This window comes from Heteronotia binoei, chromosome 4, assembly GCF_032191835.1.
Source record: "Heteronotia binoei isolate CCM8104 ecotype False Entrance Well chromosome 4, APGP_CSIRO_Hbin_v1, whole genome shotgun sequence".
Lineage (NCBI taxonomy): Eukaryota > Metazoa > Chordata > Lepidosauria > Squamata > Gekkonidae > Heteronotia > Heteronotia binoei.
The window spans coordinates 11,547,048-11,564,273 of record NC_083226.1 but is presented as its reverse complement, the minus strand read 5'-3'; the positions used below and the strand labels follow the sequence as shown (position 1 = coordinate 11,564,273).

The following is a 17,226-nucleotide window of genomic DNA, read 5'->3' as shown; positions in this document are numbered from 1 at the left end:
TTCCAGCAGCTGCAAGTGGAGGAGTGGGGAATCAAACCCGGTTCTCCCAGATAAGAGTCCGCCCACTTAACCACTACACCAAACTGGCTCTCACAGATACCTTTTTCTCCCTTTCCCATAAAACGAGAAATAGATGGCGGCAAAATTGGAGCAGACAAAAGAAAGGACAGTATATCATGTATATGCTGTTAGCCACCTGTGGCCCCTATCTGCAGCTAGGGGCCACCCGGAGGCTAAACGGATTTTCATTTATTTATTTCTATTCCCTCCATTTCTATCCTGCCCTCCCCACCAGAGCAGGCTCAGGGCGGCAAACAAGGCCGACACGCCTACATTAAAACATTAAAACCGTTTAAAATTATAACACATTAAAAGCGCCATGTTCACATCTACCAATTATCGATCGGATCAAAGGGCCAGACGCGACGGTGACCAGTTCTATTGAGCTCAGGCACAGCGATCAAACACTTGGTGGAAGAGCTCCATCTTCTGCGCCTCGCAGATTTGTAAAAGATCCCGCAGGGCCCTGATGTCCTTAGGGAGCTCATTCCACCAGTGCGGGGCTGCAACCTGACATCTCTGGAGCCGGGGATTGAAAAAAGGCCTGGCGGACATTTGGGGACTCCCCAAATTTGCAGATGGAATCTGTAAAAATCCATACGGAATGTGCTCATTCCCCCAAAAATAAAGTAGCGTTCTCTGTGCAAAGGAAGAAGAAGATGATGATGATATTGGATTTATATCCTGCCCTCCACGCTGAATCTCAGAGCGGCTCACAATCTCCTTTACCTCCCCCCCCCCCAACAGACACCCTGTGAGGTGGGTGGGGCTGAGAGGGCTCTCACAGCAGCTGCCCTTTCAAGGACAGAGTCTCAGAGCGGCTCACAATCTCCTTTACCTTCCTCCCCCACAACAGACACCCTGTGAGGTGGGTGGGGCTGAGAGGGCTCTTCACAGCAGCTGCCGTTTCAAGGACAACCTCTGCCAAAGCTATGGCTGACCCGAGGCCATTCCGGCAGCTGCAAGTGGAGGAGTGGGGAATCAAACCCGGTTCTCCCAGATAAGAGTCCGCGGACTTAACCACTACACCAAACTGGCTCTTAGAGAAGAAGAATTGCAGATTTATACCCCGCCCTTCTCTCTGAATCAGAGACTCAGAGCAGCTTACAATCTCCCTTATCTCCCCCCACCCCCAGTGAGGTAGGTGGAACCAAGAGGGCTCTCACAGCAGCTGCCCTTTCAAGGACAACCTTTGCCAGGGCTATGGCTGACCCAAGGCCACTCCAGCAGGTGCAAGTGGAGGAGGGGGGAATCAAACCCGGTTCTCCCAGATAAGAGAGCTATGGCTGAGCCAAGGCAACTCCAGCAGCTGCAAGTGAAGGAGTGGGGAATCAAACCAGGTTCTCCCAGATAAGAGTCCGCACACTTCACCACATGGAGGGAAGGAATATTTTATTTATTTATTTTGTAATCTTACTTTCCACCCTTTCCTGTAAACGGGCTCAGGGCGGATCGCATCATAATTTAAGTAACAATAAAAAACCCACCGATTGAGACTAAAAATAACGCAATCAAATTAACAAAACCAGAAACAACAATTAAAGTGCATCACAGGCGAGAAGGCCACATTTTACAGCCTAAAGCGCTATCGGCCCAAGAATAAAACAACGGTAATAATAAATAAGACAGCGCAATAGTACAGCACGATGTCACAACAAGGGAGGCCAACAGATGGAATAGTAGCTGGAATGGGACGCCCGCTGCCTCAACCAAGAGCCCGGCAGAACAGCTCCGTCTTGCAGGCCCTACAGGATGCTAATAGTTCAGGCAGGGCCCGGATCTCCATAGGGAGCTGTTTCCAGCAGGCTGGGGCCAGGACCCAGAAAGCCCCGGCTGAGGCAAGCCAGATGTCCTTTGAGCCAGGGGTGGTCAGAAGGTGTTACGGAGCAGATCTGCCAGAACACCCGCCCTCCACAAGTATTGTGAGCTCACACTTGAACGGCTCCCGGACGATGCCACAGGGAGAGGGCCTTGGGTCAGCCTGCCTGGAGCAGCTCCGGGTGAGCCGCCAAGAGCGGAAGAGGTTTCCAGCTGCCCTTTCAGAAGCCCAGGTCAGTAGCAGGAGCCTCCGCACAGTCCCGTCACAAGAGCCGCAGGGCCTCAACGGGGGCTGTTGGATTCCATCCACTTACTTTGTCTTTAAAGTCGCTGTGGTTCTGCAAGATCGCTCGCTGGTAGGTGCCCGTTCGGACGTAATCCTGCATCATATTTTGTTGCTGGGATAAGTAGCCGTAAAACTAGGAAAGGAAACAAAAAACAGCCCGTTGAACCAGATCAACCCTACCACCGCCAACACCTCACTGGGAAAGGAGCGTGCGTATCGTGCACTTTAGAAAGCCACTGCTAAAAAGCTATGTGAAATGTCCCCCGTGCCAACCAGGCTTTGATTAATTTGTTCCAAGAGATGCCAAGAGAAATACTCACTCATCCCCTCTCTCTCTCATTCCATTCCACACCATAGGGGGGAACCACCCAGAAAGAGTACATGCAACTACACTGGCAGCATACAAGAGATTTATGCTGAGCGCTGACAGCGATAAAGATCCTGTAAATTTAGGGGGGAGGTATTTGTGAGTTTCCTGCAGTGTGCAGGGGGATCGACTAGATGACCCCGGAGGTCCCTTCCAACTCTAGGATTCTATGTGACCCAGTGTCTCCTCGATGGCCGGGGCTTCAGCCTGCAAACTCCTACCGTTATCACCGAAACCTGTGCTGTCACTGTGGAGAAAGCCACAAATACTGGTAACTCCCTCTGACCCTTTGCAGCACGCCAAAGGCGTATGGGATTACAGACGCCTGGAATCCCAGAATTCCTCCCAAAACCCAGTCCTCAGAACTCCGGCCCTCCTCCCTAAATGCCAAAAAATATCCGAATAGGTTAATTTGCCGATTATCGGTGGTGAACAGGCACACTCACACGGGCGTTTGTTCTGCCTCCCCCTAACCCGAAAAGCAGCATCGATCCCACCTACCTGGAAGTACTGCACGGCAGACGATTCCTCTGTACGCTCACTGAACACAGACTGCTCCACATTGTGGCCCCGGCAGTTTTTTAAGATATTATAAAAAGAGCAGAAGTCTAAAAACAGAACCAAGCAGTGCCGCTTTAGCATTCAAACGTCATCGCCGAGACCCAACCCAGAACCTCCGGATAGGGAGCAACAACCTCTCCGGTTCGGAAAGAGAAGCGGATGTGGAGGAGGGGAAGAAGGGAGAGAAAGAAGCACAGGAGCGACACCCTTGCGACACTCCTTTGTACAAAGACAACACGCAAATCTAGACGGGCTGGGGGGGGGGGGCGGGGGAGTCAACTGTTCAACCAGAAAGAACCTTTCCTCCTTGAAGACGGCAGAGGTTTTTATGAGCGGGAATGCACAGGAACACAGTTTCGACTGGCTTGGCACCAAGGCCTGATACACAAATGCATTTCTGCGGGGCTTTTTCTACAAAAACAGCCCTGTGTGAAACAATGGTGGTGTCCAGGGGTGTGGCCTAATATGCAAATGCATTTCTGCTGGTGTTTTCCTACAAAAACAGCCCTGTGTGAAACAATGGTGGTGTCCGGGGGTGTGGCCTAATATGCAAATGCATTTCTGCGGGGCTTTTTCTACAAAAACAGCCCTGTGTGAAACAAGGGTGGTGTCCAGGGGTGTGGCCTAATATGCAAATGCATTTCTGCTGGTCTTTTCCTACAAAAACAGCCCGGTGTGAAACAAGGGTGGTGTCCAGGGGTGTGGCCTAATATGCAAATGCATTTCTGCTGGTCTTTTCCTACAAAAACAGCCCTGTGCGAAACAACGGTGGTGTCCAGGGGTGTGGCCTAATATGCAAATGCATTTCTGCTGGTCTTTTCCTACAAAAACAGCCCTGTGCGAAACAACGGTGGTGTCCGGGGGTGTGGCCTAATATGCAAATGCATTTCTGCTGGTCTTTTCCTACAAAAACAGCCCTGTGCGAAACAACGGTGGTGTCCGGGGGTGTGGCCTAATATGCAAATGCATTTCTGCTGGTCTTTTCCTACAAAAACAGCCCTGTGTGAAACAACGGTGGTGTCCGGGGGTGTGGCCTAATATGCAAATGCATTTCTGCTGGTCTTTTCCTACAAAAACAGCCCTGTGTGGAACAACGGTGGTGTCCGGGGGTGTGGCTGAATATGCAAATGCATTTCTGCTGGTCTTTTCCTACAAAAACAGCCCTGTGTGAAACAATGGTGGTGTCCAGGGGTGTGGCCTAATATGCAAATGCATTTCTGCTGGTCTTTTCCTACAAAAACAGCCCTGTGCGAAACAACGGTGGTGTCCGGGGGTGTGGCCTAATATGCAAATGCATTTCTGCTGGGCTTTTCCTACAAAAACAGCCCTGTGCGAAACAACGGTGGTGTCCGGGGGTGTGGCCTAATACGCAAATGCATTTCTGCGGGTCTTTTTCTACAAAAACAGCCCTGTGCGAAACAACGGTGGTGTCCAGGGGTGTGGTCTGATATGCAAATGTCTTCCTGTTGCACTATTTCTACCAAAAAGAAGCCCCGGAGGATGCTATGTACTGGAGGGGGTGGAGCATTCAGCATCTCTGCCGCAGCCGTGCTCTTTATCCCCTAGCCCCGCATCTCCGCGCCAACCAAACACAAATCTACAGGTGACATACCGCTTGGAGTTGCAAACTGTATAAGGACACTATTACATCCCAGCGTGATAATGAAGGACTGCTTGCCGACTCGACTGCACTCCGTCTCCTTTGATACAGAACACTTGAATACGCAAACGTCATCTTCTGCGGAGGGAAAAGAAGAAGACAAAGAAGTCCACCACGTGACACGTTTTGCATGAACTTATTTCTAAAAAAGATAATCGATACCCTGTAGAAATCTACAGTAGGGCGTCATTTCAAATACTCTACACCAGGGGTCCTCAAACTTTTCAAATAGGGGGCCAGTTCACTGTCCCTCAGACTGTTGGAGGGCCGGGCTGCCGTTACTGTACAAGGCCGCGGGCCGTCAGTTCTCCGTCTTCTGCATCTCTCTCCCTTCCCCACACCACACACCCCGGCCTGGGAACTCACCTCACCTCGGTATCGCCTCACACTCTGTCTCTGCCGCCTCAGCCCAGTGCCGGAAGTGTGCGTTGCTAACACGAGTTTAGGTCGAACGTCACTTCCGGTCTGATTTTGCCATAACCCGGCGGGCCGCATAAACGTCCTCAGCGGGTCGCATCTGGCCCGCGGGCCGTAGTTTGAGGACCCCTGCTCTATACGGTTCTGGTCACCGCACCTCAGGAAAGATATTATAGCCTCAGAAAAGGTGCCAAAAAAAAAAAAAGAGCAACTAAAACTATTAAGGGGATGGAACACTTTCCCCGTGAAGAAAGGTTAAAGATGTGAGGGCTGCTTAGCTTGGAGAAATGTCGACTGAGGGGTGACGTCACAGAGGTTCACAAAATTATGCATGGGATAGAGAAAGTGGAGAAAGAACTTGTGGGCTGTCAATGAAATTAAGGAGCAGTTTAATGAACAGACAAAAGGAAGGACTCCTTCACCCAAAGAGTAATCAGCACATGGAATTCACTGCCACAGGAAGTGGCGGCGGTTATAAACAGAGAAAACTTCAAGAGGGGACTGGATAAACATATGGAGCAGAGGTCTATCAGTGGATATCAGCCACAAAGTACAGATGGAACACTCTCTCTGGGGCAGGGACGCTATGTATTTTCTTGGTGCTTGTGGGGGTCACAGTGGGAGGGCTTCTGGAGTTCTGGTCTCACTAGTGGACCTCCTGATCATACCCTGTTTTGGGCCACTGCGTGACACAAGGGTGTTGGACCGGATGGGCCACAGGCCTGAGCCAACATGGCTTCTCTTATATTCTTATCTCCCCTTTCTCCTGGCATATGTAGCTGATAAGATACACAAAGAAGATGAAGAAGAAGATATTGGATTTATATCCCGCCCTCCACTCCGAAGAGTCTCAGAGCGGCGAACAATCTCCTTTACCTTCCTCCCCCACAATAGACACCCTGTGAGGTAGATGAAGATATTGGATTTATATCCCGCCCTCCACTCCGAAGAGTCTCAGAACGGCCTACATCTCCTTTCTCTTCCTCCCCCACAACAGTCACCCTGTGAGGTGGGTGGGGCTGAGAGGGCTCTCCCAGCAGCTGCCCTTTCAAGGACAGAGTCTCAGAGAGGCTCACAATCTCCTTTCCCTTCCTCCCCCACAACAGAGGTGGGTGGGTGGGGCTGGAGAGGTGGGTGGGGCCTGTGAGGTGGGTGGGGCTGGAGAGGGCTCTCACAGCAGCTGCCCTTTCAAGGACAACTCCTACAAGAGCTCTGGCTGACTCAAGGCCATTCCAGCAGGTGCAAGTGGAGGAGGGAGGAATCAAACCCGGTTCTCCCAGATAAGGGTCCGCACACTTAACCACTACACCAAACTGACTCTCCATAGCGATAATCCTGCAACAAATCAACGCACATTCTAAAAACAACTCCCAGACGACAGGGCTGTGCCCTTAGCGGCCTCAATAAGCTCCCGGACATATCCAACAGCAGCCTTGAGAAAAAGGATCTCTGAGAGAAGGTGGGCTTGCGTGGCTGAGATCAGAGGCAAAGATGGAGTACCAAGACACAAAAAGCAGGCTGAGTCTAACCAAGGGGGGAACATACAACTTTCTAAGAGGGCACCAAAAGCAGATGTTGAGCAGAAGAGCACAACCCCCTCACAGGTTCATACGGGAAGATGCTGGAGGCACCTGTGTGGACCTTTGGTTATTCAGACACAGGGTGGAGGGCAGAGCTACAAAATGGCTACTGCGGTTTACCTTCAATCACACTGTGAAGATCCTTGTGTTGTGCTGGCAGTTACTGCCACACCAGCGTTTTTTAAAAATCTGAACAACCAATCAAATCTTCAGCAGCCAATCAACAGCCTTACTGGGGAAAAGCCCCACCTGGCGAAGCCCAGTTTCTAAAAACACTGGATAGGTGTCTTGGTGTAGTGGTGAAGTGCACAGACTCTTATCTGGGAGAGTCGGGTTTGATTCCCCACTCCTCCACTTGCACCTGCTGGAATGGCCTTGGGTCAGCCATAGCTCTGGCAGAGCTGTCCTTGAAAGGGCAGCTGCTGGGAAAGCACTCTCCAGCCCCACCCACCTCACAGGGTGTCTGTTGTGGGGGGAAGGAGATAAAGGAGATTGTCAGCCACTCTGAGATTCTGATTCAGAGAGAAAGGCGGGGCATAAATCTGCAATTCTTCTTCTTGGTGCCTGCGGTCACCATGTTGGGGCCTGCTGGCTAAAAGCATAAAGCGCAACACGGTGAGGCGCTTCAGTTCTCCCATCTGTTCCTGCCCCTAAAAGTCCATTTCTTCTCTCTCCCTCTGTTTTTTAAATTCACACCACTCTGAAGAAAACAGAATCAATATCCATAGAAGAAGAAGAAGATGATATTGGAGTTATATCCCGCCCTCCACTCCGAAGAATCTCAGAGCGGCTTACAATCTCCTTTACCTTCCTCCCCCACAACAGACACCCTGTGAGGTAGGTGAAGATATTGGATTTATATCCCGCCCTCCACTCCGAAGAGTCTCAGAGCGGCTCACAATCTCCTTTCCTTTCCTCCCCCACAACAGACACCCTGTGAGGTGGGCGGGGCTGGAGAGGGCTCTCCCAGCAGCTGCCCTTTCAAGGTCAACGTCTGCCACAGCTATGGCTGACCCGAGGCCATGCCAGCAGGTGCAAGTGGAGGAGTGGGGAATCAAACCAGGTTCTCCCAGATAAGAGTCTGCACACTTAACCACTACACCAAACTGGCCATAGTATCCCCTTCCCCCTTTTCGGTCAGACTAAGACCATCACACCAGCGGTTCTCAAACTGTGGAACAGGACCCCAAAGTGGGTCACCACTCCCTCACAGATGAAGGTGGAGGAGGCCCAGGGTCATAGAGGACATAGAGTTGGAAGGGACCTCAGAGTCATCTAGTCCAACCCCCTGCACAATGCAGGAAACTCGCAAATACCTCCCCCTAAATACCCCCACGGCACAGAGAGGTAAAGCTGCAGCACTGCAGTCCAAGCTCTGCTCACGACCTGAGTTCGATCCCTGGCGGAAGGTGGGTTTGGGGAGCTGGCTTGAGGTTGACTCAGCCTTCCATCCTTCCGTGGTCGGTAAAACGAGTACCCAGCTTTCTGGGGGGCGGGGGGGGGAAGTGTAGATGACTGGGGAAGGCAATGGCAAACCACCCTGTAAAAAGCAACGTCACCCCAGAGTCGGAAACAATGGGTGCTTGCACAGGGAACTACCTTTACCTCTGTAAATTCACAGGATCCTCATTGCTGTCAAATGGCCATCTAGCCTCCGTTTAAAAACCTCCAAGGAAGGTGAGCCTGCCACCTCCTGAGGAAGTCTGTTCCACTGAGGAACCTCCTGAGGAAGTTCTTCCTAATCATAGAATCGTAGAGTTGGAAGAGACCTCCAGGGTCATCTAGTCCAACTCCCTGCACAATGCAGGAAACTCACAAAGACCTCCCCCTAAATGCTGAGCCAGAAACTCTTTTGATTTAATTTCAACTCACTGGGTGATCTAGGACAGACAGCACTGGGAGGGTGACAAATCTGAGTTTGCCTTTGCACACCAGGATGGCCATGCTGCTCATCACTGCTAGATATTTATAAATGCTGAAACGTGAGAACCTCTGCATTGTATTGACCCCAAAATACACCCCTTGACATGCAAAAGGATGACTTCTACAGAACTCAGAACCTGTATCTCATCATCTCTATGTTTGTGGGAAGTTCTGATCAAAGTTTTGAAAGACTGGGTGCCTTCTAGTAGGTCTGGACAGTCAAACTTGCCCACTGATCATTTAGATCTTCTATGTCGCCTGTTGCTGCCACATCTCATGTCCAGACAAAGGAGACCCAATAGATGTTGTCTACCTTGACTACCAGAAAGCTATTGATAAAGTTCCTCATCAAAGGCTCCTTGGTAAGCTCAAGAGTCATGGAGTAAAAGGACAGGTCCTCTTGTGGATCAAAAAACGGCTAATTAATAGGAAGCAGAGAGTGAGTATAAATGGGCAGTCTTCACAGTGGAGGACGGTAAGCAGTGGGGTGCCGCAGGGCTCAGTACTGGGTCCCATGCTCTTTAACTTCTTCATTCATGATTTGGAGTTGGGAGTAAGCAGCGAAGTGGCCAAGTTTGCAGATGACACTAAATTGTTCAGGGTGGTGAGAACGAGGGAGGATTGTGAGGCACTCTAAAGGGATCTGTTGAGGCTGGGTGAGTGGGCATCAACGTGGCAGATGAGGTTCAATGTGGCCAAGTGCAAAGTAATCCACATTGGGGCCAAAAATCCCAGCTACAAATACAAGTTGATGGGGTGTAAACTGGCAGAGACTGACCAAGAGAGAGATCTTGAGGTCATGGTAGATAACTAACTGAAAATGTCAAGACAGTGTGCGATTGCAATAAAAAAGGCCAACGCCATGTTGGGAATTATTCAGAAGGGAACTGTAAACAAATCAGCCAGTATCATAATGCCCCTGTATAAATCAATGGTGCGGTCTCATTTGGAATACTGTGTACAATTCTGGTCACTGCACCTCAAAAAGAATATTATAGCATTGGAAAAAGTGCAGAAAAGGGCAACTAGAATGATGAAAGGGTTGGAACACTTTCCCTATGAAAAAAGGTTAAAACGCTTGGGGCTGTTTAGCTTGGAGAAACGTCGATTGCGGGGTGACATGATAGAGGTTTACAAGATAATGCATGGGATGGAGAAATAGAGAAAGAAGTACTTTTCTCCCTTTCTCACAATACAAGAACTCGTGGGCATTTGATGAAATTGCTGAGCAGTAGGATTAAAACGGATAAAAGGAAGTACTTCTTCACCCACAGGAGGTGGTGGCGGGTACAACCATAACCAGCTTCAAGAGGGGGTTAGATAAAAATATGGAGCAGAGGTCCATCAGTGGCTATTAGCCACAGTGTGTATATATACGTATGTGTGTGTGTGTGTGTGTGTGTATAAATAATTTTTTTGGCCACTGTGTGACACAGAGTGTTGGACTGGATGGGCCACTGGCCTGATCCAACATGGCTTCTCTTATGTTCTTATGTGAAACAGGGTGTTGGACTGGATGGGCCACTGGCCTGATCCAACATGGCTTCTCTTATGTTCTTCTGTGACACAGAGTGTTGGACTGGATGGGCCGTTGGCCTGATCCAACATGGTTTCTCTTATGTTCTTATGTGACACAGAGTGTTGGACTGGATGTGCCATTGGCCTGATCCAACATGGCTTCTCTTATGTTCTTCTGTGACACAGAGGGTTGGACTGGAAGGGCCATTGGCCTGATCCAACATGGCTTCTCTTATATTCTTATGTGACACAGAGTGTTGGACTGGATGGGCCATTGGCCTGATCCAACAGGGCTTCTCTTCTGTTCTTCTGTTCCTCTTTATCCTTCACAACAGTCCTGTGAGGCGGGTTAGGCAGAGAGAGTGTGCCTGGCCCAAGGTCACCCAACAAGCTTCCATCGCCAGGTCTTTGGCTGAGGACTTGTGGAGATTCGGGCTTCCGTCAGACACTCTTAACCACTACACAACACTGTATCACACCTTCCAAACACTTTCAGTCCCAGTCTCTCGGTCCTGGCCCAGCTGTTCTGCTCACAAGCTAACATTTCAGTGAATCAAAAGGAGTTTCCAAAATGGCTCTCCCAATATTATACCAGAAGCTGAAGACGGCTTGATCAGGCACTTAAACCTGAAGTGTCCAGGGAAATTAAGGGCCGTGCCCTTTCTCTTTCCCTTTCCCCCCAGCTTCTGAAGTGCATTGTCAGTTCTGCCGCAGAGTCTCAGGTCTTGCTTTCTGTAGCCGAGCTTTTAGCCTGCTTAGCAACTCAGGTTTAACAGAGGCTTTCCGGAGCTTCCTTCTGCCCACTTCCACAGCCAGAGCCTCGTAATTAACAAGCTCGTAAACCACGAAAGAGCAGCGAGCGTCCCACGAGAAACGGCAAATAAAAGCTCCAAGAAAGCTGATGATTGTGCTGGGTGGCTTGCATTTAAGGAATGCTTCGGAAGCGTTCGACACGGGCGTGACTCTGGAAACGGGATTCCAGCACGGTCCAAAGCTTAGTCTGAATCCTACAGGGGAATCTGTCAACAGTGCTCTCTTTCTCCTCTGCCAACTGCAACTGCTATTAGGGATGTACGCATTCAATGGATGATGCAATTAAAATGTTAAGGATTCATTTCTATGTTGCGGAAAACATTTTAAGGGTCCCCCAACGCGGTCCCTTTCGTGGCTTCTGCCAAGTGTTTCGAGCAGATGGGTGGGGACTTCTGACTGGCCACTGGAGATCTGACTGGCTGTGCAGGTTTTAAAGAACGTTGTTTGGCAGAGCATCAGGGGTGGGAGGGGCTGTGGCTCAGTGGCAGAGCCTCTGCTTGGCATGCAGAAGGTCCCAGGTTCAATCCCCGCCACCTCCGGTTAAAAGGACCAGGCAGCAGGTGATGAGAAAGCCCTCAGCCTGAGCTCTTGGAGAGCTGCTGCCAGTTGGAGCAGACAAGACTGACTCTGATGGGAGGTAGGTGGTGAACTTCACCTCACCTTTAAGCAGCGGTTGAATGAACACTGGTCAGGGATGCTCTAGGATGATCCTGCATTGAGCAGGGGGTTAGACCAGGATGGCCTGTATGGCCCCTTCCAACTCTATGATTCTATGATGGACCAAGGAGCTAGATGGCCTGTATGGCCTCTTCCAACTCTATGATTCTATGATGGACCAAAGGGTTAGATGGCCTGTATGGCCCCTTCCATCTCTATGATTCTATGATGGACCAAGGGGCTAGATGGCCCATATGGCCTCTTCCAACTCTATGCTTCTATGATGGACCAAGGGGCTAGATGGTCTGTATGGCCTCTTCCAACTCTATGATTCTATGATGGACCAAAGAGTTAGATGGCCTGTATGGCCCTTTCCAACTCTATGATTCTATGATGGACCAAAGGGCTAGATGGCCTGTATGGCCTCTTCCAACTCTATGATTCTATGATGGACCAAAGGGTTAGATGGCCTGTATGGCCCTTTCCAACTCTATGATTCTATGATGGACCAAAGGGCTAGATGGCCTGTATGGCCTCTTCCAACTCTATGATTCTGTGATGGACCAAGGGTCTGATTCTAAATAAGGCAGCTTCATGTGTTTATGTGTTCTCTGCCTGACCGAAGATTTGCTATATGCAAGCTACAGATCAAGAGAGAGTACATTTCTCTGTAAAGGGGCCAGGTGTCTCACAGCCACAGGCCTACTCAATGTGGGAATATAAGAATGTGTTCAAGAGATCACCACAACCTGCAGATAGAGTGTTTGGGAGAATGTGGCATCCTTCTTGCCTCCAGCCACCACCACCCTGCACCCCCCCCCCCCCAGGCCTGTAACGTTATCTTCTTGCCCAAGTTTTCCAGCTCCGTACAACCCCTCTCACACAGTATGGCAAAACTAAGCAAGAACGTTTAATAATGGATGCAACTGAAGCACAGTTCTCCAAGAAGCCCCTCCTGAGACTCCGAGGTCCATCCCTTTTCATATTCCCTTCAGTGGAACAAGACCTACAATGCTGGGAAGACGTGTCTTGAGAGAAGGATGCAGCTGATGGAGGCCCAGACCCAAAACTCCACCCGGCAACCTCCCTGCTCTCCAACCAAAGAGCTGCCAGTTCAAGGAAGGGTCAGAGACAAGTCCACGAGCTCAGGGGGAGTCATTTTATTAGGGAGAATCAACACAATGAGGCTTTGTCTCCTGAAGGCACAAGCGGCCATGACAGGACACGAAGAATGCCTCGGGTGGAATGTGACTGGAAGGATGAGGGCTGGCTCAATACGAGAAGGGGGTTTAGACACACACACACACACACACTCTTGAGGATCTCATAAAGAGCACAATTCGAGACTTAGAAAGGAGCGCTCGGCCTTTTCAAGACGCTGCCTTTTGAAAGTGCGCTTCAGCGCAAACCGTCTCCCATGCACATTAATTAGGCTGTCAAGCTGGGCCTCCGAGTCCTTTGTGCACGATAAAAGAGCAGCAGATGTGCCCTGAGCTCCCCAGAACACGGCACAAAGGGCTGAATGCTGGGGAGGGGGGATTCAAAGAGATCTGGAAAGGCTGCAGGAGAGGCGGGACCTCGGAGCCGGGTCCACCAGCTGAGACGCCTGTCCCCACCGTGCCCTCGGAGGTCACCACCCTTCCAGCGGATGACTTCTTTTCAACGGAGCGACCTGCGCTCCCCTCCCCCACCCCCCCAGATTTCCAAGAAGGCCCGCGGCCGGCGCCGCGAAGCCGGAGAAAAGGCTGCTGGGGTGGAACACGGCCTTCCCGCTTCACCTCCTGCCCAGGAGCTTTGCCGAAATCCCTTCCGCGGTACGAAGAGCACTTCGATGGCCGATTGCTCCCATCCGATTCCTGGCCCGGAGGCTGCGCGCGAACACTTGCCCTGAGAATGAGCATTCTGCCCAAGCCAGATGTTCGGTTTACCTGATCGACTGCGTGACGCAACAGCTGCTTTGGGGCTACAGTTTCTTGGGAGCATTCCGTCACTGTCTTTCACAAGCATGTGGAAACATTCCTGTTTCGCCCGTCCGCCCCCCCCCCCCATATATGTTTCCGCATTTTGTTGTTTATAAGTATATTTCTATATGAGTTTGCATGTTTTTAACGCTCGCTTTAATCTTTTGATTGCTTGGCACCTTGGGGAAATGAAGATGGGCGGAAAAGCAGCATAGAAATGTTAGATAGATGTGCCGAACCCGGAAGCTGCAGCTAGTGCAGAACGCGGCTGCAAGACTGTTGCTGGGGCTCCCAAAGCGGGAGCACATACAGCCGGGGCTGCGTGAACTGCACTGGCTGCCAGTTATATGCCGGATTCGTTACAAAGTGCTGGTCATCACCTTTAAAGCCCTATATGGCCGAGGACCTGTCTACCTTAAGGACCGCCTCTCCCCACATGAACCCCAGAGAGCACTGAGGTCAGCAGGGAAGAACCTGCTGACTATCCCCGGGCCAAAGGAGGTAAGACTCCAGAGCACTCGTACTCGGGCTTTTTCTGTCATGGCCCCACAGCTCTGGAACCAGCTCCCAGAAGAAATGCGGGCCCTGCGAGACTTTGAACAGTTCCGCAGGGCCTGCAAGACCATCCTGTTCCAGACGGCCTTCACCAGCTGAAACTATTAAATTATCAGTAAACGTGGCAGCGATTGTAGCACAAAGTATTAATGTTTTTAGAATTTTAATGGATTTTAATTAACTGTAATTATTTGTTATTTATTATCTTGTATGTATTGAGCTTTTGCTGTTAGCCGCCCTGAGCCGCTTGGTTGGGGAGGGCGGGATACAAATAAAATATGAATGAATGAATGAATAAATGAATGAATGAATGAATGAATGGATAGCTAACATGGGTCTGATTTCCGAGCAGATCTGCTTTGCGCCATCCCCTAAAACCCACATCTTAATATACAGACTGCTCCTCCAACCCTGAGTCTTCTCATGTAACACCATCAAGAGATGGGCCATGTGCTCCGCTTCCCCTAAATAGCACCTACAGCTCTCTGGGCAATCGTATCTGTTTCCTGACAGCCAGGGCAGTCCAGTGGACTGCTTAGAATCTGAAAGAAGAGAGTTAAAGTTTGTCTAACTGAACACAAAACGAGAGATTTCTCAAGACAGGACGCCACACTTGCAATAAGAGCAGCAGCACGGACACAGGTCCACTGGTCACCGACTAGAAGTTCGCTCTTGCTGACTTGAGTCCAAAACCACGCTGCTGTAAGCGGGCAGCCTGCCTTTCATAATCGTGTCACGGTGTCGTCTGATTTGCAAAGGGCTCCTCGGCTGCACAGCACAGGTGCACACCCGTACAGATCTCTATCTGGCAACTTCCAGGCTTTGCAACAGTAGACAAGTCAGGCCCGTTGTTTCAGCAGGCTCAATTCCATCGGAAATCCCAAGATTAAAAACATCCTTCAGGTGTGGCACTAAGGAAGTGGCCGAGAAAATGGCAGCTTTGGAGGGCGGGATCTATGGCATTCTACTCTGCTGAAGTCCTTTCCCTCCCTCCTCTGGGCCTCACCCACAAATCTCCAGGAATTCCCCAACCTGCAGTTGGCAGCCATCATGATAAGTATACTTGGGCTTGAGTCCCACAGGTGTTGATCCCTGCACAATGCAGGAAACTCACAAATACCTCCCCCTAAATTCACAGGATCTTCATTGCTGTCAGATGGCCATCTAGCCTCTGTTGAAAAGCCTCCAAGGAAGGAGAGCCCACCACCTCCCGAGGAAGCCTGTTCCACTGAGGAACCGCTCTAACGGTCAGGAAGTTCTTCCTAATGTTGAGCCTGAAACTCTTTTGATTTAATTTCAAACCACTGGTTCTGGTCCTACCTTCCAGGGCCACAGAAAACAATTCCACACCATCCTCTATAGGACAGCCCTTCAAGTACTTGAAGATGGTGATCATATCACCTCTCAGTCACCTCCTCTCCAGGCTAAACATCCCCAGCTCCATCAACCTTTCCTCATAGGACTTGGACTCCAGACCCCTCACCATCTTCATCACCCTCCCCTGGACCCGTTCCAGCTTGTCTATATCCTTCTTAAAATGTGGTGCCCAAAACTGAACACAATACTCCAGGTGAGGTCTTACCAGAGCAAAGCGATATCATCACTTCATGAGATCTGGACACTATACTTCTGTTGATACAGCCCAAAACTGCATTTGCCTTTTTAGCCACCGCATCGCACTGTTGACTCATGTTCAGCGTATGATCCACTAAGACCCCTAGATCCTGTTCCGCACATACCACTGCTAAGACAAGTCTCCCCCATCCTATAATCATGCATTGGATTTTTCCTCCCTAGATGCAGAACTTTACATTTATCCCTGTTAAAATCCATTTGATTGGTTTTTAATTTTAATTATCGGGTCGTTTCATTCGTTTCAGCAATAGTTGTCTTTTGAAAACAACCCAACTTAAAATTAAAACTGAACTTAACGCAAGCTTAAAACGACAACCTTAAAAGCGTGTGAGTTTAGGAAGGGATGCCTTCTTGCGTAATGAGAAACTGCGAAGGAAACGTCTCTTCAGGCACTCCTCCTACGACTGGAACCCGGGGCCGGAGAGTGGGTCGCCCCCTTGCTGATTCAATATTTTAACTGTTCTATTGCATATTATATCTTTCGGAAGTTCATCAATATATGGGGGAAAGGGGCATAAAAACCTGTTAAAGACAAAAGAAACATGACTCCCGGTTCATTTTCAGCCTCTGTAAAGGGGCTCAGTATGACCATCAACATATGAAGCTGCTTCATACTGAACTCTTTGGCCATCAATGCCTCTCTGGGATTTCCCGTTCAAAAAAAGTTCTGCATTTGATAAATGTAACCATGGCACATACCGTTTTCCAACTTTATGTACATCTCGTCTTGGCCAGATCAAATCAGTTTTTTCCAGTGTAACAGATCCAATGGAGACTGTTTTCTACTTCTGCCATTCAGGGTGGGTGCAGGTGTCTTTTTTGCGGAAGCACCCAGAATTAGACTTTTACATCAGCTGCTCTTCCACCCCATTGAGCGGTTTACAAAACTGGATTACAGTTAGCATATTAAGGATAGATCCACTTTCAGGATGCAGACGCTGTCTTCTATGAAAGCAAATATGCTATGCTGTGAACAGCCTTTCAGTAAGTAACCAGGGCTTCAGTAAGCAACCAGCCAGTTTGGTGTAGTGGTTAAATGCGTGGACTCTTATCTGGGAGAACTGGGTTTGATTCCCCCCTCCTCCACTTGCAGCTGCTGGAGTGGCCTTGGGTCAGCCATAGCTCTGGCAGAGGTTGTCCTTGAAAGGGCAGCTGCTGTGAGAGCCCTCTCCAGCCCCACCCACCTCACAGGGTGTCTGTTGTGGGGGAGGAAGGGAAAGGAGATTGTAGGCCATTCTGAGACTCTGTCCTTGAAAGGGCAGCTGCTGTGAGAGCCCTCTCCAGCCCCACACACCTCACAGGGTGTCTGTTGTGGGGGAGGAAGGGAAAGGAGATTGTAGGCCATTCTGAGACTCTGTCCTTGAAAGGGCAGCTGCTGTGAGAGCCCTCTCCAGCCCCACCAACCTCACAGGGTG

The 17,226-nt window shown here is 50.0% G+C and overlaps 1 protein-coding gene across 4 annotated transcripts in view; it reads right to left on the bottom strand.

The window, feature by feature from the left end:
- CARM1 (coactivator associated arginine methyltransferase 1) overlaps positions 1–17,226 on the bottom strand; it is a 78,674-nt gene that overhangs the window by 47,464 nt on the left and 13,984 nt on the right. For 3 of the 4 annotated variants that reach the window (XM_060236784.1, XM_060236785.1, XM_060236786.1), the window contains exons 2-4: positions 4,705–4,830; positions 3,033–3,139; positions 2,193–2,297 (exon numbers count right to left, since the gene is read on the bottom strand). In XM_060236784.1, the coding sequence (XP_060092767.1) occupies positions 2,193–2,297; positions 3,033–3,139; positions 4,705–4,830 (338 nt within the window). The remainder of the gene's footprint in view (positions 1–2,192; positions 2,298–3,032; positions 3,140–4,704; positions 4,831–17,226) is intronic. The other variant, XM_060236787.1, reaches the window with a different exon arrangement.